Source organism: Argopecten irradians, chromosome 7 (genome assembly GCF_041381155.1).
Source record: "Argopecten irradians isolate NY chromosome 7, Ai_NY, whole genome shotgun sequence".
Classification (NCBI taxonomy): Eukaryota; Metazoa; Mollusca; class Bivalvia; order Pectinida; family Pectinidae; genus Argopecten; species Argopecten irradians.
Genome location: NC_091140.1, coordinates 10,045,423 through 10,073,385, shown reverse-complemented (window position 1 = coordinate 10,073,385; position 27,963 = coordinate 10,045,423). Strand labels below are relative to the sequence as shown.

At 34.6% G+C, this 27,963-nt stretch overlaps 1 protein-coding gene and 1 long non-coding RNA gene across 6 annotated transcripts in view; one reads left to right on the top strand and one right to left on the bottom strand.

Annotated features, from left to right (window-relative positions):
- Positions 1 to 86: 86 nt before the first annotated feature.
- The window catches only part of LOC138327509 (pre-mRNA 3'-end-processing factor FIP1-like), a 33,094-nt gene continuing 5,217 nt past the window's right edge, over positions 87 to 27,963 (bottom strand). Inside the window, exons 7-17 of one of the 3 annotated variants that reach the window (XM_069273661.1) lie at positions 25,323 to 25,441; positions 25,022 to 25,082; positions 24,423 to 24,582; positions 15,610 to 15,740; positions 15,319 to 15,384; positions 8,911 to 8,944; positions 8,616 to 8,696; positions 5,268 to 5,348; positions 3,606 to 3,662; positions 1,436 to 1,555; positions 87 to 1,053 (exon numbers count right to left, since the gene is read on the bottom strand). In XM_069273661.1, the coding sequence (XP_069129762.1) occupies positions 918 to 1,053; positions 1,436 to 1,555; positions 3,606 to 3,662; positions 5,268 to 5,348; positions 8,616 to 8,696; positions 8,911 to 8,944; positions 15,319 to 15,384; positions 15,610 to 15,740; positions 24,423 to 24,582; positions 25,022 to 25,082; positions 25,323 to 25,441 (1,046 nt within the window). In that variant the 3' untranslated portion in view covers positions 87 to 917. The remainder of the gene's footprint in view (positions 1,054 to 1,435; positions 1,556 to 3,605; positions 3,663 to 5,267; positions 5,349 to 8,615; positions 8,697 to 8,910; positions 8,945 to 15,318; positions 15,385 to 15,609; positions 15,741 to 24,422; positions 24,583 to 25,021; positions 25,083 to 25,322; positions 25,442 to 27,963) is intronic. The other 2 variants (XM_069273662.1, XM_069273663.1) reach the window with 2 other exon arrangements.
- On the top strand, positions 18,866 to 22,226 carry LOC138327511 (uncharacterized). Of its 3 annotated transcripts, none has more exons than XR_011209062.1 (4): positions 18,866 to 19,007; positions 19,802 to 19,881; positions 20,423 to 20,543; positions 20,842 to 21,040. It is a non-coding gene; the product is annotated as an uncharacterized lncRNA (long non-coding RNA). The 3 variants fall into 3 exon arrangements; XR_011209060.1 differs by having other exon boundaries at positions 18,896 to 19,115; XR_011209061.1 differs by lacking the exon at positions 18,866 to 19,007 and adding an exon at positions 21,825 to 22,226 and having other exon boundaries at positions 19,182 to 19,881; positions 20,842 to 21,774.

Here is a 27,963-nt window from a genome sequence, read left to right as displayed (position 1 = left end):
TTTCTTCAGAAGTCGTTTGCCTTCTCCTTTTGCATTGTTGAAGTGTACAACTCTCTAAATTAACAAAAACAACAAAGAAGTTCCTATAATATGACATTTGTGTTTATTCAATGGCTAATGACAATGATGTCTTGTATGATGATCAACAACAAATAAACTAATATGTATCAATTTAAAGTTGCTATTTTTGACATTGTTGTAAATGCTTGCTTACAGTCGTCACTATTTTGTCACTTCAATCTCTACATAATTGATTAAAACATCATTGTCGAATATTTTCTTAGCTTTTATCTTTTTTGAGAGGCCATACACTTGCAGTTCTCTTAAACTGTGAAACATTATTTAGTTAAGAATATTTTACTCAAATCACACTTCATTAAATTTGATCCTTGATCTAATATTAGTCAATTTCCCCCGAAACACCTTCCATACTCATAGTAAATATTACACTACATGTACCTTGCTAAACAATTCGCTTCTAGTATATTCCAAGACAGGTTAATCTGAATTGTTACAGATAAAATGATTTATATATTTAGGAGAACCAATTTCTGGTATATTTAATTTCCTCTTTGATGAAAAAGAATTTCAATATAAAGCTACAGACAGCACTATCATGTAACAAAGGCAGATATAACATTCTTTTGTCAAGAACATAACAGTCCATCACTCAAGGAGGAATATATGATACATTTTTCTCTTCTCGCAACAAAACAAGTCTTTTATATTATTCAGACAGATATACAATAACATGATCTCCATCAAGCCACAACAACACAAGTTTCTGATGTAATGAAAATGACTACAATATGACATCCGGTTGTTAGCAACAATATAAGTCCATGCTGTTACAGATGTCCATGATGTAACGAAGAAGAGTACAACTAAATGTCCTTTTCTCAGCAACAAATACTAGTCTAGTCTCCCTTAGCCATGTCCTCCTGGCTCGGATTAGACGGGTCGTATGCATCGTCATCCTTATCTTTCTTTGACTTCTTACTTTTCTTATGTTTAGAGCGGTGGTGATCAGAATCTTCATCATCTCTGTGCTTCCTAATAAAGAGAAAAGGAATTTAGTATTAAATGTATTGTGCAGTAAAGTTGTGAAATTTTGTGGAGTGTTAATTTGATACTAACCGTGACAAGCTATACAAATTATCTTTGTCATCATACTTTCCATTTTATACATAGGTATATGTGGATTTGAAATGAGCAAAATTTTGAGGGGTATACAGTAAAACCCAATGACAATTAAATACTTGGACAAAATCATTTCACTATAAGCATAGTTAGTATACACGTATTATAAACACATTGACAGGGAATGAATATTGCTACATTATACCATCGATATGTTGTAAACACATGTTTGCTTTAAATATGTTTTACTGTAACATGCAATCATGCATACATCAATATTAAAGCAATGACATACCTTCGTGATCTGTGTTTTTCATCCCTATGGCGATGATCTCTAGGTCTGTCTCGTTCACGTGACCTTGACCTGTCTCTATCCCTGTAGCTGTCTCTGTCTCTGTCTCTCCAATATGTATCCCTATGCACAAAACACAGTCACAGTTTTCATAGTCAAACCAGACATAGCAGTGATATAGTAGAAAGTTTTACACAGTCAAGTATTAAACATGTTAAATGGGATCTATTACATGGAGTAAGATCTGGTATCTCTCTTAATTGAAAACCATTGATAATAGCTTAGTCTAAAAGAGGCATAGACAGCCTATATCAAATAGTAAAATATTTTCATTGGCTTCAAGATTATAATAGTTTGGCATTTCAATATTAACTTAAATAGTAGCATATATCTGGAACTAGGATGTCTACATGTATATGCCACACCTCCATATGAAATCAGTTACAGCAACAAATAAACAGTCTGAATTACCACCAGGAATCCCAAGCATTCAGGCTAAGAATGTAAATACATGTAGTTTAATTCGTGAATGGCAACAAAGTGATGCATTTTGGAAGTGAGGTAATTAGAAGAATTAAATCAATAAGATTTCTTCTAAATGAGAACAAGAGGCCCAAGGGCCTTAACGGTCATCTGACTACCTTGGCAATAATCATATAGGAAATTAATTGGATATAGTGTCATGGTAGCAATCTTCGATTTGGGATCAACCAGAGATAAAACAACACTTTGTCAGGACCATGTCAGGATCATTTCATGCAAGTTTCAGCCAAATCACACCAGTAGAACTTTAGAAGAAGTTCAAAATGTGTTTTCAAGATTGCGGCTGTGGCAGCCATCTTGGATTTCAGATTGACCCAAAAAATAACAACACTTTGTCGGGACCATGTTAGGATCATTTCATGCAAGTTTCAGCCAAATCACACCAGTAGAACTTTAGAAGAAGTTCAAAATGTGTTTTCAAGATGGCGCTGTGGCGGCCATCTTGGATTTCGGTTCTACCCGAAAAATAACATCACTTTGTTGGGACCATGTTAGGATCATTTCATGCGATTTTCAGCCAAATCGCACTGGTAGAACTTGAGAAGAAGTTCAAAATGCGTTTTCAAGATGGCGGCCATCTTGGATTTTGGTTCGACCCGAAAAATAACAACATTTTGTCAGGACCATGTTAGGATCATTTCATGCGAGTTTCAGCCAAATCGCACCGTTAGAACTTGAAAGTTCAAAATGTGTTTTCAAGATGGCGGCTGTGGCGGCCATCTTGGATTTTGGATCACCCCGAAAAATAACAACACTTTGTCGTGACTATGTCGGGATAATTTCATGCGAGTTTCAGCCAAATCGGGACGACGACGGACGAAACATGACTATAGGTCATCCTGACCCATGACCTAAAAAGGCTGCATGCACTACCAGTACTTTAATCTAGACACTATTTTCAACATTCGTTATGGTTACTGTAACAACTTTGAGTTATCTAGAAATGGTTCACATAAGTTATCTCCCAACTTTAATGCTACCAATTCATACATATAGATATGAGCTTATGACATACCTGCAATTTTAAAACCTACATCTGACAAACAAGTATTCCATTTTCAAAATACAATTCTTGAAAGAAGAAATGTCACTGAATATGACATGAATTCTTACGTTTAGAAACTGTATTTATTTCCCAATCTGCCAACAAGCAAAGACTGCCCATAACCATTTATAACTGTGGATTGCTTCCACAATTTCTCTCATATAACTTCAAGATATGGTCTTCAATTGGTTTCTACATACCCACTGTAGGACATGAAAATGACATTTGTGTTTGCCATTAATTATGTTAAATATTTGATTTGATATTTGCAAATACTGTAAAAGCTACATTATATAGTGTTGATGTTATCATCAAATTCACATAAAATAATAATGAAAATATGGAAAACATAACTAAATTTTCAAATGTCTTATCTTATTTATGACATCAAATCGTTAACAGTCCTAACACATACCTGAAATGTCAGTCAGTTAATTTGTGAAGAGCTCTTTGAAATTGAATGGTTCAAATATGCAAAATAAGTTTGATTTCTTTTAGGTTATTAAATGCTTTGAAAGCCTAATTGTTTCAGAAATTGTAAAAGCAATCCAGTATCTCCCAAACCCACAGGTAAAGATGACAAACCTGTTTCGGTCACGCCTGCGATCACGACTATAACTATAGTCTCGCTCACTGCGGGGGCTATTTATAGTAAACGAATACTATTAATGTTAGCATTGTAGGAAATCAAGCAAAAGGCCTCAGGTTTTCTTTTTCATCATGACAATAGTCATAAACATATAAACTTCTAAACACCCAAACACCCCAAACAATTAATAATCTAATGACATTTCCAATACAATATATCTACCTCAATTAACAAGAGATCCCAGAGGGATCTTGGCGCCCACCAAAGATTGATCTATGTCTGACAAATGAAAGAGGGATCTTTTCTCTGCTTTTCAAACTTACAATTCTTTTTTCTGCTTTTCAAACTTTAAACTATCAAAATCCAAGATGGTGGTCGCAAAATGCAATAGGCAGAACTAGGGTCCTAGAGGAACCTACATATGATATTTGAGAACAATCCCTTCAATACTTTCTGAGAAATAGCGGTAACAAACTTTAACTATCAAAATCCAAGATGGCCACCGGTCGGCCATCTTGTTGACCGATCAGTCCCAAAATGCAATATGCACAACTGGGGTCCTAGGGGAACCTACATATGAAATTTGAGAAAGATCCCTTCAGTGCTTTTCTGAGAAATAGCGGTAACAAACTTTAACTATCAAAATCCAAGATGGCTACCTGGCGGCCATCTTGTTGACCGATCAGTCCCAAAATGCAATATGCACAACTGGGGTCCTAGGGGAACCTACATATGAAATTTGAGAAAGATCCCTTTAGTGCTTTTTGAGAAATAGCGGTAACAAACTTTAACTATCAAAATCCAAGATGGCTACCTGGCAGCCATCTTGTTGACTGATCAGTCCCAAAATGCAATATGCACTACTAGGGTCCAAGGGGAACCTACATATGAAATTTGAGACCAATCCCTTCAATACTTTCTGAGAAATAGCCGTAACAAACTTTAACTATCAAAATCCAAGATGGCTGCTTGTCGGCCATCTTGTTGACCGATCAGTCCCAAAATGTAATATGCAGAACTAGGGTCCAAGAGGAACCTACATATGAAATTTGAGAAAGATCCCTTCAGTGCTTTCTGAGAAATAGAGGTAATAAACTTTAACTATCAAAATCCAAGATGGCGGCTGGTCGGCCATCTTGTTGACCGATCAGTCCCAAAATGCAATATGCACAACTAGGGTCCTAGGGGAACCTACATATGAAATTTGAGAAAGATCCCTTCAGTACTTTCTGAGAAATAGCGGTAACAAACTTTAACTATCAAAATCCAAGATGGCTGCCTGGCGGCCATCTTGTTGACCGATCAGTCCCAAAATACAATATGCACAACTAGGGTCCTAGGGGAACCTACATATGAAATTTGAGAAAGATCCCTTCAGTACTTTTAGAGAAATAGCGGTAACAAGAATTGTTAACGGACGGACGGACGGACGGACGGAGGACGGACGGACGGACGGAAGGACGGACGGACGACGGACCACGGACGAAAGGCGATTTGAATAGCCCACCATCTGATGATGGTGGGCTAAAAACGTGGTTTGCCAAGGGTTATATATGATCATTAATCATAAGAATTCATATGATGAAAATTATGTAAATCTCTAATGGAAATCCCAGCACTGTACGGTAGAAAGTCCAAATAAGACATTTTTAACCAACCTGCTGTATTCGGACTCCGATCGGGCGGGGCTACGCTCCCTAATATAGTCACTTCCCCATCTGTAACCTCCTTCCTGCCGACTGTAATACAATACAAACATGGGATGATGTCAGTTATATAATGATTTTTTTTACATATCAAAGAGTTATCTACAATTACATGAAGGTATTGATTGTGACGTCATTTGTTTGTGAGTATAATGTTACATTTTTCATAGAAAAAGATCCGAGTTTCAATCCGATCCCAAAACAATGATATCGCAATCAATACCTTCTCGGAAGGGAGATAACAAGAAGTATTCTATAATTATAATAAGACCATAACACAACTATTCATAAGGAAATCTCAGGTTTATTTAACACTTCATATGGGCTATTAAATTCAACAGCTTAACTTCTATATCTTAGATCAAAGCAATGTCATCTCTGTGAAAATAACTACTATACCGTATGGCTTAACTTATATATCTTAGTGCAAAGCAATGTCATCTCTGTGAAAATAACAACTATACGGTATGGCTTAACTTGTATATCTTAGATCAAAGCAATGTCATATCTGTGAAAATAACTACTATATGGTATGGCTTAACTTATATATCTTAGTGCAAAGCAATGTCATCTCTGTGAAAATAACTACTATACGGTAAGGCTTAACTTATATATCTTAGTGCAAAGCAATGTCATCTCTGTGAAAATAACTACTATACGGTATGGCTTAACTTATATATCTTAGATCAAAGCAATGTCATCTCTGTGAAAATAACGACTATACGATATGGCTTAACTTGTATATCTTAGATCAAAGCAATGTCATCTCTGTGAAAATAACTACTATACGGTATGGCTTAACTTGTATATCTTAGATCAAAGCAATGTCATCTCTGTGAAAATAACTACTATACGGTATGGCTTAACTTGTATATCTTAGATCAAAGCAATGTCATCTCTGTTAAAATAACTACTATACGGTAAGGCTTAACTTATATATCTTAGATCAAAGCAATGTCATCTCTGTGAAAATAACTACTATATGGTATGGCTTAACTTATATATCTTAGATCAAAGCAATGTCATCTCTGTGAAAATAACTACTATATGGTATGGCTTAACTTATATATCTTAGTGCAAAGCAATGTCAACTCTGTTAAAATAACTACTATACGGTATGACTTAACTTATATATCTTAGATCAAAGCAATGTCATATCTGTGAAAATAACTACTATATGGTATGGCTTAACTTATATATCTTAGTGCAAAGCAATGTCATCTCTGTGAAAATAACTACTATACGGTAAGGCTTAACTTATATATCTTAGTGCAAAGCAATGTCATCTCTGTGAAAATAACTACTATACGGTATGGCTTAACTTGTATATCTTAGATCAAAGCAATGTCATATCTGTGAAAATAACTACTATACGGTATGGCTTAACTTATATATCTTAGATCAAAGCAATGTCATCTCTGTGAAAATAACTAACACTATACGGTATGGCTTAACTTATATATCTTAGATCAAAGCAATGTCATCTCTGTGAAAATAACTACTATACGGTAAGGCTTAACTTATATATCTTAGTGCAAAGCAATGTCATCTCTGTGAAAATAACGACTATACGGTACGGCTTAACTTGTATATCTTAGATGTCAAGCAATTTCTCTGTGAAAATAATAACTATACAGTATGCTTAACTTCTATATCTTAGATCAAAGCAAACTGTCAAAGCAATGTCATCTCTGTGAAAATAATAACTATACGGTATGGCTTAACTTATATATCTTAGATCAAAGCAATGTCATCTCTGTGAAAATAACGACTATACGGTATGGCTTAACTTGTATATCTTAGATCAAAGCAATGTCATCATCTCTGTGAAAATAACGACTATACGGTATGGCTTAACTTGTATATCTTAGATCAAAGCAATGTCATCTCTGTTAAAATAACGACTATACGGTTTAAATTCAACAGCTTAACTTGTATATCTTAGATCAAAGCAATGTCATATCTGTGAAAATAACTACTATATGGTATGGCTTAACTTATATATCTTAGTGAAAGCAATGTCATCTCTGTGAAAATAACAACTATACGGTATGGCTTGACTTGTATATCTTAGTTCAAAGCAATGTCATCTCTGTTAAAATAACGACTATATGGTAAGGCTTAACTTATATATCTTAGATCAAAGCAATGTCATCTCTGTTAAAATAACGACTATATGGTATGGCTTAACTTATATATCTTAGTGCAAAGCAATGTCATCTCTGTGAAAATAACTACTATATGGTAAGGCTTAACTTGTATATCTTAGTTCAAAGCAATGTCATCTCTGTTAAAATAACGACTATATGGTATGGCTTAACTTATATATCTTAGATCAAAGCAATGTCATCTCTGTTAAAATAACGACTATATGGTAAGGCTTAACTTATATATCTTAGATCAAAGCAATGTCATCTCTCTGTTAAAATAACTACTATATGGTATGGCTTAACTTATATATCTTAGTGCAAAGCAATGTCATCTCTGTTAAAATAACGGCTATACGGTATGGCTTAACTTATATATCTTAGTGCAAAGCAATGTCATCTCTGTTAAAATAACGACTATATGGTATGGCTTAACTTATATATCTTAGATCAAAGCAATGTCATCTCTGTTAAAATAAACTACTATACGGTATGGCTTAACTTGTATATCTTAGTGCAAAGCAATGTCATCTCTGTTAAAATAACTACTATACGGTAAGGCTTAACTTATATATCTTAGATCAAAGCAATGTCATCTCTGTGAAAATAACTACTATACGGTATGGCTTAACTTATATATCTTAGATCAAAGCAATGTCATCTCTGTTAAAATAACGACTATACGGTATGGCTTAACTTATATATCTTAGATCAAAGCAATGTCATATCTGTGAAAATAACTACTATATGGTATGGCTTAACTTATATATCTTAGTGCAAAGCAATGTCATCTCTGTGAAAATAACTACTATACGGTAAGGCTTAACTTATATATCTTAGTGCAAAGCAATGTCATCTCTGTGAAAATAACTACTATACGGTATGGCTTAACTTATATATCTTAGTGCAAAGCAATGTCATCTCTGTGAAAATAACTACTATACGGTAAGGCTTAACTTATATATCTTAGTGCAAAGCAATGTCATCTCTGTGAAAATAACTACTATACGGTACGGCTTAACTTATAAACCTAGATCAAAGCAATGTCATCTCTGTGAAAATAACGACTATACGATATGGCTTGACTTGTATATCTTAAGTCAATGACTAGGATTAATGGATAAGAGTATTAGATCACAGTAATTGGACTTACTTGTTATCCCAGGGATTTGATTGGTTGTAACTGGACGTGTATGTAGAGTGAGATGAGAAATTTCTGTCATCATAATGGCTGCTAAAAATTTTTTTTATAGTAGATAAATTTAATAATTAAATTAATTCCAATGACCAAATTGATAAATCAAACTCCTATCAAGTATCATTATATTAAATAAAATATGATTTCACTTTAAAAATGTATTAAATATTTTGCAAAGTTAAACTGAGCAATAATAACAAAGTCTAAAATGAATTGCATGGAGTAAAACTAAGATTTTCTATATACTTACCTAACAGACGTCTGTCCTGTAGGAGGGTAGTAGGCTGGAAAACATAAAAAACAAACTGTTAGAATATTCAAAACAGATTAAACTCAATGATTGGAGGATATATTTCTAAAGTCAACATTTTTTTGGACAATAAGAAATAAAGTTTGCTATTGTTCCTTCCAGTTTGGACTTTTGAGGATTCCTTGGACACCAAGGTGTTAAATAAGAAACATATATACTACACTCTTAGGAGCCCATTCTAATATTTCCTATGGTGTTATATGCCAAATGACTTTATAGCATCTTTAACCTTTTCTTTGTTAATTTGATGCCAATTAAAATATCCATTCTGAATTGCTATTCTCATAAAGTTCCTGGGACCAAAGTATCAGTTAACAAGTATTGTTTTGCAGCAGAGACAGACAAGAGGCATATTTTTCTATGCCAAAATGTCTTAAATATAGAATATGTCAGTCCTCTAGAAGACTTATCAATATAGTCATACCATTTCTGAATAAACTGGTCAATTGGTCTACTTTTAACAAGTTTATGTAATTAGTCTTTTGTAAAACAGCAAGTTGATTAATATATCCAAACATGATTTAAACTAGCTCTGATAAAATATCTTAAACATCTTACAGCCATTTAAACGAGAGCTGTCGGAGAACAGCAAAGCTCGCCTATTCAGAAGAAGTTGTTGTTCAAGTATTCACTATTTAAACATGGAAATATGACAAATTAACAGACTAAAAAAAAACCTAAAGGGCCCTAAATTGGTTGTATTATCACGTTCAGCATCCATACACATTAGGAAAATAAAATCATAAACATTTATGATGATTTATGCTTAAACAATAGACAAAATAGAAACTTGCTCAAAAACTTTAACATGGTAATATGACAAATTAACAGACTAAAACAAAACCTAAAGGACCCCGAATTGGTTGTATTATCACGTTCAGCATCCATACACATTAGGAAAATAAAATCATAAACATTTATGATGACTTAAGCTTAAACAATAGACAAAATAGAAACTTGCTCAAAAACTTTAACGTGAAATATGACAAATTAACAGACTCAAAAAAACCCTATAGGGCCCAAAATTGGTTGTATTATCACGTTCAGCATCCATACACATTAGGAAAATAAAATCAGAAACATTTATGATGACTTAAGCTTAAACAATTGACGAAACAGAAGCTTGCTCAAAAACTTTAACGTGAAATGGGACGCCAACGCTGACGCCGACGCCGGGGTGACAACATTAGCTCCCCCTATTCTTCGAATAGGCGAGCTAAAAACGTCTGGTCTATTTTCATGTTAAGTATATATTATGCCAAAAAGTAATCATTCTACATTTTATTCCAATATCAATTGGGTGTCTTGCTAGCTCGCCATAAACCATGAATTGTTTTATACACTTTTTTAACTTGAGGAAATTACAAATGATTTTTTCTACAATATTTGTATTTTCAAATCCCCATACTTCTGATGAGTATAACAAAACTGGCATTACAAGTGACTAAAATATTTTCAGTTTAAAATCAACAGGAAGGGATACTTTCCTTTGTTTCTTAAAAATAGTAGACACTGATTTAATTGTTTGTTCAGCAGTTTTTTCCTTTTCTTAAAAAACGCTACCATTAATGTTAAAAAATATACATAGATATGTATACCCTTCTTATCAAAATAATTCTATATCCCATAACGTAAACTGGTGTTGTTGGGCCAATTTACGTTTTGAGAATATTACAACTTTTATCTTTCTGATATATTAGATTATAATTTCCATGTAATGCAATAATGTAATGCAATATTATTCAAATCCGTTTAACATTTGTTGTAGAACAGTGTCATCGCCATATAAAATGATAAAAGTTTGGGATACATTTCAATATTATCTGTAAATAATTTGTCAATAGTTGTCAGACAATTAACATTCTTTTTCCGCCAGATAAGATTCCAAGTCATCAAGGTATATTGAAAATAGGAAAGGAGATATAAATAAGGTACCATGCTGTGCACGTATATGTTCAATGTAAATTAACAATGTAAGCTGATCTTGAAGAATTGCCTTACAGCGTTATAATAAATGCAGTTGTCTCATTGCATTGGATATAATTGATTTAAGGGCAGTTCATGTGGCGACCGAAAAAGGTAAAATCACCATTTTCAGAGTGATCAGAGAAGATTGATAGTCAAGGAGGGAAAACATAAGACAACCTGTGTTATGCAAATTAATATCTAATTTATTTTGAATAAAGTATGCCGAAGATGATGATTAGTGTATTATTAACAATAATCTTAATATGTTTTCTAAAAATATTAACAACTAATGTCATATTGTGTTATAAATTTAATGTTTTATTTATTCTTTTTATTTCAAGCATGTAGATGTCATAGAAAATAAACAAATACCAAGTATATGCATTTTAAAGTAAAATTCACAAATCACAACACTAATGTGTATTGTATATATGGAATGAAGATGATGATGGTAATTATTTGGATCAAAAATGTTTACAACATTAAATGTATTATATATATGGAATTTGAATATGATGATATTAATTATTTTCATATAAAAAACTATTACAGTATTAAGCTACCACAGTTGAAAATGATTTCTTTCATTTTGTTCACACATTTTTTCTCCTGGACTGGTTCCAATTGAAATGATACTTGCATGTAGACATTCTGTAAAACATAGAAAACAATAAATGTATTAACAGAGTAATTACCGAAAAGGCTAATATCATATAATTAAACTTTTTTTTTATAAATAACAATACCAGTTTAGAGTAAATATTATTGAAATTTATTTTCTGTTGTTCTTTAGTCCTCCTGTTCTTTAGAGTTTTGTCCTTCATAAATTGATTGTAATACAGCAGTTGTCATATAATGTATCTGATAATGTGCACACAGAAGTATAAGTATATGCATATGCATGTGTGCATGGGCACGGTGATAAGTTTATTTTGCCGAGTAAAAAGTTCAAAGAACTAGTAGTGTTCATACTCAAAGATGTAATCGCACCAAAAACAGTGATCGTGTAGGCTTTTGTGTGATTGCATTTGTAAGGGGTGTATCTCTGAACGCCAACATTTTGGATTTAGCTGTAGGGTAGTTTGTTGTGACAGTGGTTATAGTCTTTTTCCTAAAGGCAGACCCAATGCCACAGGTAAATTTACCTGTAAAAGTTACCGGTGTTGATACTTATCTTAGTGTATATTGATTAATTTTCATTTCAATAAGTGTTCATATTTAATATCAAATACATATATACATAATATGTTTCTGTTAATATCTATGAAAATATAACAATAGAATCTATGAATGAAATTAAATTAAATTCACAATGATTTTATTTCAAGAATTTTAAAGATTTCCTTGATATATCTAAAATCTCTGGTATAACTCTCATTAGATTTTCAATAGATTGATACTAAAATCAGCAAAATTCTTTGAAACTGATTTCACATGGAAGTAACTTTACCATTCAATAATATCAAAGAAAAAATCCAAAAAGGAATTATCCAATTTCAACTTAGTGTAACACCAATTTGATTAAAAGTTTGAAATAATATAAGCCTTTTGCCTGTTGAAACGTGATATATTTCAACAAGGTCTTCCATATATGTCTGTTAAGTGACCTTATATACATATATAGTACATGTACATGTAACATCTGCGTTAATAACCTACCAAAGAGTAAGTGAATTTATGTCAAATATGATTTCCAAATTTTACTTGTACTTGACTGACCTTTTTAAGTTAACAGAACATACAATATATTTTGAAAGTTGCATTAGGATGCATCATTTATCATAATTATATAATTTTCCTGCTTTCTTATCCTAAGATGGTATTTCTAGATCAGCGTGATGTTACATTACAATGTAAATGTACATGTACATTTGTATATCATTATAGCAAAAGAGCACCCAATAATTAAACTGTTGTCCGTTAACAGCGCAGTAAAATTATATATTTTTGTGCATGTTAGAAATAACATATAAATTTCTTTCCTATGGTTGAATTTCGGTCAAACATTGTTACTAGATACAAATTGGTATATGTACTATAATCTTTAAACAGAAAAAAATTAGAAAACTGTTAATTTGGTATTCTGAGCACTAAAAGTTTGCAACATTTTGAGAATTACAAGACCTTCAACATATGGACTTGAAATAATTTTGCCAGTATTGCAACATTAACATCTATAATGTGTATTAAAATGAACATGGTTAAGACCCTAAGTAACAGTCTTCAATCTCATTTCATTTAGTATTTTTACATTATTAAGTGACTTCTAAAAATATTTTGTATCAAAAATACATATAGAGCATTAAACCCCAATGATATATTATTACCAATGTTTATAAAACATCATATATGTGTGTTTGTGTCGGCTTCAATAGATTACCAACTTAAACTATAATCAACAGGTCAAAATTTCCGACAATATTAATTTAAACTTTTGTTATATTGTTTTTCTCCACTCATTTTCTAACCAAATACTTCACGGTGTACGTCTATGCGATAAGAGAAATCATGCGCAACTATGTATGGTCACAAGAAATGAAAGTTGGCTAAGAATGTAGCCCTACTGGAACTCCTATGTCAAAACAAAATACTGTTACATTAGAATATACACTGATCAAGAAACCTGTTTTTTCTGATAAAATTAAGATATGATTTGTAAAAAAATATTTCACCTGGAACTCAAAATGCATCGTTCTTAATAATCCACATGTAGCTCCATATTAATTCTTAGCATATTAAAGCACTGATTATCTTTGATTAATAATTTACGTTGTATATAATACGGAATATATTGAAGGAATTTTTATCCAAAACCCACCAATGTTACCTATGATACTGATTGAAATACAGGTAAATCTCAAGTGACTTTACAGGTGAAAATAAAGACAGCTTATATGAAACAGTATATAATTGCCTTCCTATTGTTTCCTAAAACAACACCTACCTGTTGTTGATAAATATGTTGGCGTTAAGAGAACACCCCTTTGTAAGACTGTGCCAGGTGGTAGAGATTAGTTCCGCTCGAGTGATCACACAATGCAAGTGAGAATCGGGAGTATGTTTATGTAAGTTTTAATAACTAATCTCTGATTGTTGATAATATAACTCAGGATAATTGCTAAACATTTAACCGTTTTCTCCACGTTTGTTGTAGATTGAAACAGCTTTTTAAGTGCCGTTCTACGGAAGAATTATGAAAAAGAAATCGGCATTTTCATCGATCTACAAATGAAGTAGTCCAAGAAAATCTCACTTCGAGTTATACGAACATGTATGATTTTTGTCATTCGGACCAAAAATACTTCGTTAATTACGTAGTTTACTGAATACGTTATATATATTATCAGAGCGTCAAGCTCCTGTAGGCCTACATGTGATGAAAGTGGCTAAAATGTCTTTAGTGACAACCTCTATACGTGCTATAATATGTATATATAATCTGATAATGTATACATGTGCTTATAAAATTATCGATAATTATGGATGTGGTAAATATTCATACCTTATTAACTGCCGTAAGTTGGAAGATTACGCCACCTTGGACATTTAGAAAATGTTCATCGTCTCTCACGCGCTATTTGATCAGTTTACAAAGTTTATCCTAAATTTTCTTAGAGTTGTCTTTCTTCCATTGTGGATTTACACGTACATGTGGCATAACGCAGCCGTGATAAACAAATCTCCATTTCGTCCTGAGATTTATTTGCTCCCGAACTAATATGATTCAAATTACAAAAATCATTATTGTAAAAATTTTGATGTTTGAGGTGAAACATTGATTTCGTTTTTTTCCGTTGCGGGATAATTGTCACTAGTAGGGACAAAACGCGTGGGGCGAAGCGAAGCATTTTCGGGACGAAACGTCTTCATGCATTGTTAACAACATTTTCGGGACGGAAAGTCTAGATACATTGTAAACAATTCAAGTGAAAATTTTCCAATCTAAGATCATTTGGATAGTGTATATGGTAAGGATATGAAAGCAGTTATCTACTTCTCCTATTTCAACATTACAGATACGCTTATTTCAGTAACTTTCATATTCAAAATTTGCTATTTAAAATTCCCGGTAAAATCAAAGTTGTTGAATACACTGCCGTTAGGAGCGCTAGTATCTGCGAGCAAGTTCTAAGCCAATCATATTGAGGAAATTGACTGAAAGAGAATTTTGCAACCACGATCACAATGGCGAGGTGATCCTCGCCAAAAACAAACTGTTAGAATATTCAAAACAGATTAAACAAAGAACCAATTAATATCTAATTGTTCCTTTTAAAGACAATTAAAGGAACTTTTAAAGATAATCAGTCATGTCTATATAATAACCAGTCATACATGTATAAGAACACGATTAATGCCTGGAAAAAAAATCGATTTTACCATCAAATTCGACAGGAGGAAATCCAGGAGGTGGTATGCCAGGTGGAACACCAGGAGGGGCTGTTCCTGCAAAGAAGATAAAAGTCCGTAAAATGTGTCCTATAGGGGCTTCATAATAAACTGATATTATCATAACTATGTGTTATTGGATGAGAAAATATATATGGAGTCAGATTCAGGTATGGGGCAAAATATCCTTGGTGACAATACCAGATATGAGATAAGTATTTTTATATATCAAAATTATAGAAAATATAGAAATATGTTGAAGGATATATTGCAGTGTGTTACCTGGGGGTGGGTGCATCCCTGGGGGCAGTGGCATGCCTGGAGGGGGTATAGAGTAGTCTGGCATCGGTGGCATTCCGGGTGGTACAGACATCCCCGGGGGAGGCACAGAGGTGTTGTACGTCTTCCTATTGCTGAAAATATACAATTTATACATGAACAAAATAACACAAGGCATTGGTTAGACTTTGCTCATTTTTTGCAAGCATGAACATGAATTATAGTCTTAATTTAGTGTAAATGAAATTCCAAAGGATGATCACATTACTAACATCAAGTTTGGAAACACCTTAATAGTCATATCTTTTATTAGGAGTCTGGAACTTTTTGTCAATTTGATTAAAATTTGGATCCTTATTCTCGCTTTGTTTTACAAAGGTATTCAGATGACCTTTCAAAGTTCTTGATGGGTCAAAATAGGAAGCAAGAGAGGTAAAATAATTTTCCTTTGTGCAGTCATTTTTCCCAAGATCACAACATAGTTACCATATTTTCCGGATAATAAGCCGTACCTGTGTATAAGCGGCAGAGGCTTTTTTTTACGATTTTTTTCAGTTTTGTACACATATGAGACGCACTGTTATATATTAAGCCGCACCCAAAAGTTAGGCTCATGCACCCACATAACCATCTTTGTATACGATTGATCTCTAATGAAGTACGGTAATGTCTATCGATCGATTAAAATCACGAAAACTGTCCAGGGCATCCATTAACCTGAGACCTCAGGTCATTGACGCAGCAAAATTTATTTTGACGCATGATCTTTACATGGCGTGCGTCAATCTGACGCTTCACAATTTTTCTACCACTGCCCATCAGACTTGTGTACATGTGTATTACGCCAATTAAAAGATTCACTCAACTGTAACATAATCCAACCGTAAACTTGTACTGTAAATATGTAACAAATAAAACTCACAATGATGTAAATATCTTCATCAAAATGGATTTGGTCATGTTTCCGTTTGTTGTTTACTCTGCCAATATGTAAGCCTACTTGTATGTAAACAAACATAGCGGCTGTATGAATCCATGCTTACTCTCTTTCTTCAGTATGCATATGAGTTTATTTTATCTCTATTTTGATATAATTCACGTATTAATTATATTGATGTGTAAAGGTTTACTGTTATTATCAAGGCTTGCATCATTAACCTAAAATTGATTTTGTTTAGAGTGTTTTCTGTTAACTTGCCATCCCATGATGCAATATTCACTGAACCCATACCGAAATAAAGCATGCTTTTATGATGCTTTTAGTGACATATTTTAGTACTTTTTCTAAAAAGTACAAAAAAAGCATGCTCTTTTAGTACTTTTTCCGGACACACCATCAGGGCAGAGTACTTTTTTTGTACTTTTTTTGGACTCTGAAATTTTGCAGAGTACTTTTTTTGTACTTTTTTTGGACTCTGAAATTTTGCAGAGTACTTTTTTTGTACTTTTCTGGACTTAAACATTCTGCAGAGTACTTTTTTTGTACTTTTCTGGGACTTAGTCATTTTGCAGAGTACTTTTTTTGTACTTTTCTGGGACTTAGTCATTTTGCAGAGTACTTTTTTTGTACTTTTCTTGGACTTAGAATTATTCACATGGTATGAGAAATGTTCAGAGTACTTTTTTTGTACTTTTTTTGGACTTAGAATTTTTCACAGGATGAATGGGAAATGTTCAGAGTACTTTTTTTGTACTTTTTTTGGACTTAGAATTTTTCACAGAGTATGAAAAATGTTGTGTACTTTTTTTGTACTTTTTTGGGACTTAGAATTTTTCATAAGGCATCACCATTTCAGTGTACTTTTATTTTGATTTTTTTTTCTACTCCAATTTTTTTAGGGAGAGTTTTTTTAACAAAATTATATATTTAATTAAAAATTGTTTACAACTGAACATTAGAAAGAAATATAATTCAACTACCGGTAATTAAGATGTTTATTTAATAAGTGAATGTTGCAGATGATGTTTTGAATAATTTTACATTCTTAATGCTAAGTTTTTATTTTCATTTCTTTACCATAAATGTTTAAATTATTTCTAATCACTTAAGTGTTCACCTTAAAATATTGTTGAAATGTGTTTATATAAGTGTTCACCTTAAAATATTATTGAAATGTGTTTCCAATTCCCTTTCTCTCTAAATGAGTTAAAATGTAGTAGTATACACTAGACCCATGTATATATATGTTACATAAAACCAATGCCTATGTGATCAGCATAAGATGCATTAAAATTAGAGTCTTAATTATCGACAGTCACGTGCACACTGACACACAAATCGCCTGTCTCTGACCAGTGGTTTCACACACAATAACGATTTACAACCAGGTAAACAAGCCAACACATGTACATTAGTTGTTCTGCACGGACCTAACAAAACTCTCCCCTGGGTCAGACTCATGGTCCCATACGATAATAAATAGTTAGTGAAAGTATTTCCATCCTCATATAATGATTAAATGGTTTCAGTATAAAATCTCAACAAACTAACCAAAAGAAATAGACATGCCGGGGATACTCCGTTGCACACACTGTTGACGTAAATATTCTATCGGTCTGATTTATATGTAAAAGGAAATACAAGCTATCATAGATGAATTTGTCAATGGAATTTTATCAACTCATTTGTTTACACCGACTCGGACATCATAGTAGGCTAACCAACAAAACACTCACGGCTCATGTTTACGTAGGCCTGGATGTTTCTGGTCAGATACATGGTCTTATACGATGATAAATAGCTTGTGACTATATAATCTTTCCAGCATCACAACGATGAAATTGATACTTTAAAAAGTTCCTCCAAACCATGCCAAAACAAGGGTTTTGTTTATCTTTTTTTTTATATAAAAATCTCGATCTTTTCACGACATGCCGGAAATGGTTCTTATTACAAATACTCTGTTGTCGTGATTATAAATTGGTTTACACCTCGCGTCAAAAGGTGGATTTATTAATATAATAGTTCGTATATTTTCTGTTTTGATATATTATCACAAACTCTCAACAAAAATTTAGGAATTAAGAGGTTTGGTTTAGACGATAGGATCGTACAACATTCTTTTGAATCACGTAAGAGGCCTACAGGTGTCTGTTTGTAATACAGCAACTAAATGTGGATTTATCAGCATACCAGTTCATTTGTTTGCGTTTTTTATTCCTTGTCCTAAGTTAATAATAAAATGTGAGGAATTGAGAGATTTTGTTTAGAAATATTATAGTACAGCATTCCTTTGTGAAAGACGTAAGCGGTCCCACATGTGTTTGTCACGTGATTATTTGAGCGGGAAACACAGAATGTGAAACAGCTGGCTGGCGGCCATATTTGTTTACGTCTGTCAGCTGATTGCAGAATGTAAACAAACAAATATAACTGGCTGCTGGGCCAACAACGAAAGAAGGTAGGATGTTTGCACAGAGACACGAGGTTATTTATTTTTTGTTTATTGTTACAATACCATCGATCTCCTCAAACTCTAGCTGGTGAACACAGTACCGATGGAGTTACGGTAAGTTCATTTCTCTTACTCTGTTACTTGTTTACTTCGTTCTGAAAGCATTTGGATGCAATTAAAACACCCAGTTTATGAAATAAGTTAGACATCGTTTTTTGTTTACATAGCTGTGCTTTCTTTTTGAATGGGCTTGGCAATTATTTCATTGCCGTTCAGTTGTAAATTTCAACATTTCCAATTTCAAATCACAAGAAAATGTACACGGCAGGGGGGTTTAAATGTTATAAATCAATTAAACATCCAACAAATTGTATCTGGACACAAGTTTTATTAAAAAACTATGGAACTTTCCATATCATTTTCACTTCATTATCGCCCACAATTTCGTTTTGTGGTACATAATTTATTTTATGTTTTTTTTTTTTTTAAACTTTACTTTATTCATCGTGATTAATTAGATTGGGAAATAATATTTGTTTTCTTGAAAACATGGGTAATGAAATAACATTATTAACTTAAATATGTGAGTGTGATGCTCATATTCAATTATATCGTTGTTTTCACGACATTTTTTTGACAAGAAGGTATGATGTTTCAATGATGTAATCCTATCATATTTACATTTTGCTGTCCATCAGTCAATTAAGTCCTGCAATTAAATCTAAATGTGTATACACATTCATACATGTGTTTCCATACAATCAGGTCATGTATATATAACCTCATATTTTTCCTTTCAGGCAAATTGCAGATCAGTGTGTGATAATGATCGAGGGCAGACTGGTTAAAGACATAACATTAATATGCCTAATTTAAACAGGTAAATATTAATAAAAGGATGGTGGTAACATGTGAATATTTAAATATTTTAAGATGACTGATATACACAATGTATGAACATTATAAAAAGAGTTATTTTACCATCTAAACATAACCTTTGCATTCCTTTTTTGTTAAGTAATATTTCATTGAGACTTACAATTTAAGTGAATTAACACTCTGAGAAAAATGTCATTTATCAGAATGGCAGTAGGGTCACTGGGGTGTTGATCAGGGGTCAGGGAGTGGTCACACCTCTTTTGTTTACATAATTATCAAGCGACTGCCTGGTATTTTGGTAGTTTAGTAAAACTGTACTGGGGACAAACAGGGCTGGGTTATAGATCGAGGCATGGCGTCAGGTAAAAAGGGCACGGCGCTGCGCCATGCGTACATAAAAACACTAAAATAATTTAGTTCTGTAAATTTATTTTTGATTAATTAATCTAGCCATGTGTGAACTTTTTATGAGTATACTATTGTACCATATGCATTCACACTGTATCCATATTGCACATCCTATTTTTTTTCTTTCTTTTCAGAATACAGTAATTATGAAGAAGAAACAGTCAACAAAAACAAATGAATAGCTGATGACTGAAAATGAATGCACCTCATCAAAGAGACTGAAAATCCACAGCTGTCATCAAGCCACTTTTGCAGGTAAATATTTCAATCTATCCTGGTTTCAGATTGCTATTACTAGCAATTATGTAAAAATATGGATGCCATTTTAGACACTAAAACTCAGTAATCCTGTGTGGAGTGTATCTGGCTTCATTGTACGTTCATATAGGCGGGTGCTTCGAAAAATAAATGGAGGAATTTACGTTGTTACATACATACACATGGCATGGTATAAAATTAAAGCAAATATTTATTTGAACCAAACAAAAAAATAAGACATTTTAATATATCCATAAACATTATTGTTCCAGCACAAGTCTTTGTCTTTTTTCAGGCTTTCACTGCCAGGAAAATGGAATGAAAAACAGCATGTAATGGACAGTGATCAAGGGGAAAAGATTTGGACAGGATTTCATTGCATTGACATATTGAAATTTATATTGTAGACAACATTGTGACAAAACCTGATGCCAATGTTCAACAATTTACACATGTTTTATCTCTGAATACAATGCTGTGTTGTAAATATTGAACAGAGTGTGGCCCTTAATTTATTTGTTTCTTCTGTGCATTACCATGTCCAGGTACTATCTTTAAACTTGATGTGTGGGTCCATCTTGGTTGGATTGTGTGTCACATAAAAAACACTGCACTAACTAAGACAAGTCTATTTGAACAAAAAAAAAACAACCTTGAATTGCATCTTCATTTAAGAAAAACATTGCTAAACTTTTTCTGTGTTATAAGAGATACTAATAGGTCCATCTAGGTGAGCTGAGGCACCTATAACCATCAATAAATAAGATTTCTATCATAGTATTTGAAATTAGTGAAAGAGTACACCTGGGTTTTCATATTGTATTCTTAATTATTTTGGTACTTTTCCACCAACATCAGTAGTAAATTTTTCATACAGTTTATAATTTGTTTTGAGCTTGTTAAAAAGTACTAAAAAAGTACTGTACTTTTTTTGTACTGTTTTAGTACTTTTTGGTCTACATAGAAAAGTACTAAAAAAAGTACTGTACTTTTTTTGTACTTTTTCTAGACAAAAGAAAAGGTCAAAAAAAGTACACTGTGTGCTTTTTTTGTACTTTTTTTTTCCGCCACAAAGTACTTTTTTTGTACTTTTTGTACTGTTTTAGTACTTTTTGGCCTACCTATAAAAGTACTATAAAAGTACTGTACTTTTTTAGTACTTTTTCTGGATAAAAAAGGTCAAAAAAAGTACTGTACTTTTTTAGTACTTTTTCTAGATGAAAAAAAGGTCAAAAAAAGTACTGTACTTTTTTAGTACTTTTTCTAGATGAAAAAAAGGTCAAAAAAAGTACACAGTGTGCTTTTTTTGTACTTTTTGTACTATTTTAGTACTTTTTGGCCTACCTTCAAAAGTACTATTAAAGTACTGTACTTTTATAGTACTTTTTCTGGATGAAAAAAAGTACAAAAAAAGTACACATGCCACGGTCATGTGTGCTTTTTTTGTACTTTTTTCCCCCCACAGAGTACTTTTTTTGTACTTTTTCTGTATGGTGTAAAACAATAGAGTGTACTAAAAGCATGCTTTTATGAGCCTGTTTTAGTACTTTTTGTACTTTTTTTGACTCATTTTGGAACCGGGAGGTAAGTTCGGTTCCAAATTGAGTCAAAAAAAGCATGCTTTTTTTGACCTTTTTTTAGTGTACTTTTTTTGTACTTTATTTCGGTATGGGATAGGCCCAGTATTTGTAAACTTCCGGATATGATTTCGTAGTGTTTGCCACTACTAAGATCGATTAAATGATTTTGATATAACTGTGTGATGTTTACACTCGGTATAATGTTCAAAATTACACGTGACTTACGTTTATAAACTTGATTTCTGATTACTTCATTGAAATCATAGCGACAAGATTCTGGAAAATTCCCCTGTTGACCGACATATGTGTAACATGTGAGCAAGTTCCAGATCATGTTTTCTCTCTCACTCATATTTCAGTACGCCGGTAAAATACTTTCTTCAATATGCATAGGAATGGATTTTATCCTGCAACTGCCCGACATACTGACAGATAACTACTGCCGGATAAACTTGTGCTTTATCCGTCAATACGAAATGCTTTATCCATCAATACCATCAAGTGAATTTGTTCCACATCTGACGGAACATTTCCTCACTTGACCCCGAACTTTAACCTTACGATGAATGAAACATCATTCAGTCCTGCTAAAAAGTAACGTCAAATTCACAGGAATGACGCCATTTTTAGGATATCGAAAATCTCTTATGGCGGTGTCATCTTTTTCTTGGCTCATAATAAAGGTATTTACTGTAAAGTAACTCTTTGATGGGTAAATAGTTTTTTTTTCCAGTATTTTCACATTGTTTCAGGGATATTACAAACTGAAAACAAATACTATTACTGTTTGCGAATGCGCTTATATATTTCCCACAGCAGTAAAATAAGGAGTAGACTCTCATTCGGTGTCCTAAACGAATCTTTTCCTGCGCATCAAAGAAGGGTCTCACTTTGAGAGAATCAAGGAAATAACTGGCGATTTGCTTTCGTTTTAAATGTCATAATTGTTGCAGGATAATTTAAACAGCATACACGGTTAGTATCTTACAACACAAGTTTTATTTTGGTGCTCGACACGGAAAGCCAATATGACTCGGCAAAGCCACGTCATCGTGGCTTTTCCTAAGTTGAAGTCTATATTGTAAGATACTAACCATGTATTCTCTATATATTTATTTTTTAATATATTTTGTGTATTAAATATATCTTTGTGTAAAGAGTTACTGTATCAATCGACTTCGTTTAGTGTGTTAACTGTGTATTCCATGATGCAATTCACCGAAGCCTTATTTTTGTAAACTTTCGGATTAAGACCTCGTGGTGTTTGCCGCTATAGAGATTGATTAAATGATATTTTATAGACTGACTGATGCTCATTATAATGCTATAATGTTCTATATTACATGTAATTCACGAATATAAACTTGATTGCTGATTATTTCATTGAAATTATAGCGAGAGGATTTACTTACCCTGCCACAGTTATTGGGTCGCCCATAGATGATGTGTCTGGCCGTCGAGAGTCCCTGGCTGTACTTACCCTGCCACAGGTATAGGGTAACCCATAGATGGTGTGTCTAGCCATCGAGAGTCCCTGGCTGTACATACCCTGCCACAGGTATAGGGTAACCCATAGATGGTGTGTCTGGCCATCGGGAGTCTCTGGCTGTACTTACCCTGCCACAGGTATTGGGTCACCCATAGATGATGTGTCTGGCCATCGGGAGTCTCTGGCTGTACTTACCCTGCCACAGGTATTGGGTCACCCATAGATGATGTGTCTGGCCTTCGGGAGTCTCTGGCTGTACTTACCCTGCCACAGGTATTGGGTCACCCATAGATGATGTGTCTGGCCATCGGGAGTCTCTGGCTGTACTTACCCTGCCACAGGTATTGGGTCACCCATAGATGATGTGTCTGGCCATCGGGAGTCTCTGGCTGTACTTACCCTGCCACAGGTATTGGGTCACCCATAGATGATGTGTCTGGCCATCAGGAGTCTCTGGCTGTACTTACCCTGCCACAGGTATTGGGTCACCCATAGATGATGTGTCTGGACATCGGGAGTCTCTGGCTGTACTTACCCTGCCACAGGTATTGGGTCACCCATAGATGATGTGTCTGGCCTTCGGGAGTCTCTGGCTGTACTTACCCTGCCACAGGTATTGGGTCACCCATAGATGATGTGTCTGACCTTCGGGAGTCTCTGGCTGTACTTACCCTGCCACAGGTATTGGGTCACCCATAGATGATGTGTCTGACCTTCGGGAGTCTCTGGCTGTACTTACCCTGCCACAGGTATTGGGTCACCCATAGATGATGTGTCTGACCTTCGGGAGTCTCTGGCTGTACTTACCCTGCCACAGGTATTGGGTCACCCATAGATGATGTGTCTGGCCGTCGGGAGTCCCTTGCTGTACTGCCTATAACATCAATCGTCCCAGCCATCTTTCTAGGCGTAGGGTTAGTCTTGCCACGAGAACCAATTACAGGCACTGTCTGTGGAGTCTCTGTACCTGGAGTGATAAATATATCCATAAACATATATACTTCTACTCAGATCAAGATCAAATCACATTACCCAGATTTTTTAGCTTCTGAATTTCAAAATTTCTAATTACAAATAGATTGGTCTTAATGAAATGATAAAAATTTCCGACTATAAATAAAAGTAATATAAATTCTGAAAAAGGCTGAAATTTATGTTTTGGGGGAAAATTATATGGAACTACATGTACCAGGGACCTATTTTCTGAAAGTCAAAAAGGCTGAAATCAGCCAATCGGCTGATAAAAATTTCCGACTATAAATAAAAGTAATATAAATTGTTAATATGTTGTTCCAGGTGTATGCTGGAAATAAACTTAAACATCCTGTTACTTATTTACTTCTTTCCAGGAATGAATAGCGGAGAAACCGAGCTATTGATGGTAACCATTACTATCAGTAACAGACCTGGTGGGTGTAGCACATCTTTCTTGTCATTCCTGCTCATTGAAGAAGTTGGCTGGTGTACCTAAATCATAATTTATAGGAATAAGACAAAATCATATTTTTTTTATTAAACACAAGTGGAATTCAATTACATATAAATTACATTGATTAAAAGTTATCATCTCATGCATCAAGACTTATTCTTTCCTTTAAATTTCCAGTAAATCACAAAACAAAATGCATATGTACCATTATCACCATCACCACTACCTACACTCTTGACTATTGTTTCGGCCATACAGAGAAACCTGTGCATGCTTACATAGATTCTGGTAACTGTTCCGGGGTTAGCGTCTATTCTATGTCTTCTTTGTTTGTCACAGTACATACGCCACGAGTCTTCATTAAAGCCATAATTAAAATAATCTGTAATATCGGCACCTATACAATACCAAAGCAATTTACATTAAAACATGTTTAGAACGACCACCTACAACAAATTCATAGTTATAATGTAGAACTTATCACTCCACACCAAGGTCCCAATAAGATGTTTGTAATGGGTGTAACAAACTATGCTTATAATGAAGCAATTTTATTAGTTACCACAGGTTTGCTATAGCTGTTTTACTGTATCATAATTGAAATTAATGCAGCGAGTCTTAATGCCTGCATGTATCAGCCCTTCTTTGATTGCAAATCCTACTTTCCCTTATCAAAATAGCATGGTTTGTATGGGCAATATAAAACCAATAGGAGATTTCAGAAAAGATGGCGATGACGTCACACAAAGGTACATCCGGGCGCTCAAAGGTACAACTCCGTATATCTGTACACATAAACATGTGGGAACACAGCCGCTTGAGATGTTTGTTTACATTTTATTGTAATAAATAGTACGGCAATCCGAGAACCATTGCGTTATTTTAATTTTTAAAAGTGTAAATAATAATATTTAACAATATTATATAAATATAAACATCTGGCATTCATATATTTTACTCTGTTTATACTCCATTTTCGACCGCCACGAGAAAAAAACAAGGTCGCCATTAGACCTACGTATAAACATTGACAGAATATTAACAAGAGGCCCAGAGGGCCTGTATCGCTCACCTGGTTTGTAATGCCAAGTAATGTTCTGAATACAGGTTCATTGTTTCTTTTCTGAAGGAATTTTAATATTAACCTCTAAATCCCCTATTTGGCCCCACCCCTCCTGCCCCCAGGGGGTCAGAGCCAAAATTTATACAAGTTCTGTTCCCCTTCCCCCAAGGATGTTTATGGCCAAATTTGGTCACAATCCAAGCAAAACTCTAGGACAAGAAGTGATTTATAGGATTTACCTCTATTTCCCCTATTGGGCCCCACCCGTCCTGTCCTCAGGGGGCCAGAGTCAAAATTTATACAAGTTCTGTTCCCCTTCCCCCAAGGATGTTTGTGGCCAAATTTGGTTACAATCCATGCAGAACTCTATGACTAGTAGCGATTTAAAGGATTTACCTCTATTTCCCCTATTGGGCCCCGCCCCTCCTGCCCCCGGGGGGTCAGAGCCAAAATTTATACAAGTTCTGTTCCCCTTCCCCAAAGGATGCTTGTGGCCAAATTCGGTTACATTCCATTCAGAACTCTTTGACTAGTAGCGATTTAAATGATTTACCTCTATTTCCCCTATTGGGCCCCGCCCCTCCTGCCCCCGGAGAACCAGAGCCAAAATTTATACAAGTTCTGTTCCCCTTCCCCAAAGGATGTTTGTGGCCAAATTTGGTTACATTCCATTCAGAACTCTATGACTAGTAGCGATTTAAAGGATTTACCTCTATTACCCCTATTGGGCCCCGCCCCTCCTGCCCCTGGGGGATTAGAGCCAAAATTTATACAAGTTCTGTTCCCCTTCCCCCAAGGATGTTTGTGGCCAAATTTGGTTACAATTCATGTAGAGCTCTAGGACAAGTAGCGATTTAAAGGATTTACCTCTATTTCCCCTATTGGGCCCCGCCCCTCCTGCCCCCGGGGGGTCAGAGCCAAAATTTATACAAGGTCTGTTCCCCCTCCCCCAAGGATGTTTGTGGCCAAATTTGGTTACAATCCATGCAGAACTCTATGACTAGTAGCGATTTAAAGGATTTACCTCTATTTCCCCTATTGGGCCCCGCCCCTCCTGCCCCGGGGGGATCAGAGCCAAAATTTATACAAGTTCTGTTCCCCTTCCCCCAAGGATGTTTGTGGCCAAATTTGGTTACAATCCATGCAGAACTCTATGACTAGTAGCGATTTAAAGGATTTACCTCTATTTCCCCTATTGGGCCCCGCCCATCCTGACCCGGGGGATCAGAGCCAAAATTTATACAAGTTCTGTTCCCCTTCCCCCAAGGATGTTTGTGGCCAAATTTGGTTACATTCCATTCGGAACTCTATGACTAGTAGCGATTTAAAGGATTTACCTCTATTTCCCCTATTGGGCCCCGCCCCTCCTGCCCCCGGGGGGTCAGAGCCAAAATTTATACAAGTTCTGTTCCCCTTCCCCCAAGGATGTTTGTGGCCAAATTTGGTTACAATCCATGCAGAACTCTATGACTAGTAGCGATTTATAGGATTTACCTCTATTTCCCCTATTGGGCCCCGCCCCTCCTGCCCCCGGGGGACCAGAGCCAAAATTTATACAAGTTCTGTTCCCCTTCCCCCAAGGATGTTTGTGGCCAAATTTGGTTACATTCCATTCAGAACTCTATGACTAGTAGCGATTTAAAGGATTTACCTCTATTTCCCCTATTGGGCCCCGCCCCTCCTGCCCCCGGGGGGACAGAGCCAAAATTTATACAAGTTCTGTTCCCCTTCCCCCAAGGATGTTTGTGGCCAAATTTGGTTACATTCCATTCAGAACTCTATGACAAGTAGCGATTTAAAGGATTTACCTCTATTACCCCTATTGGGCCCCGCCCCTCCTGCCCCCGGGGGGTCAG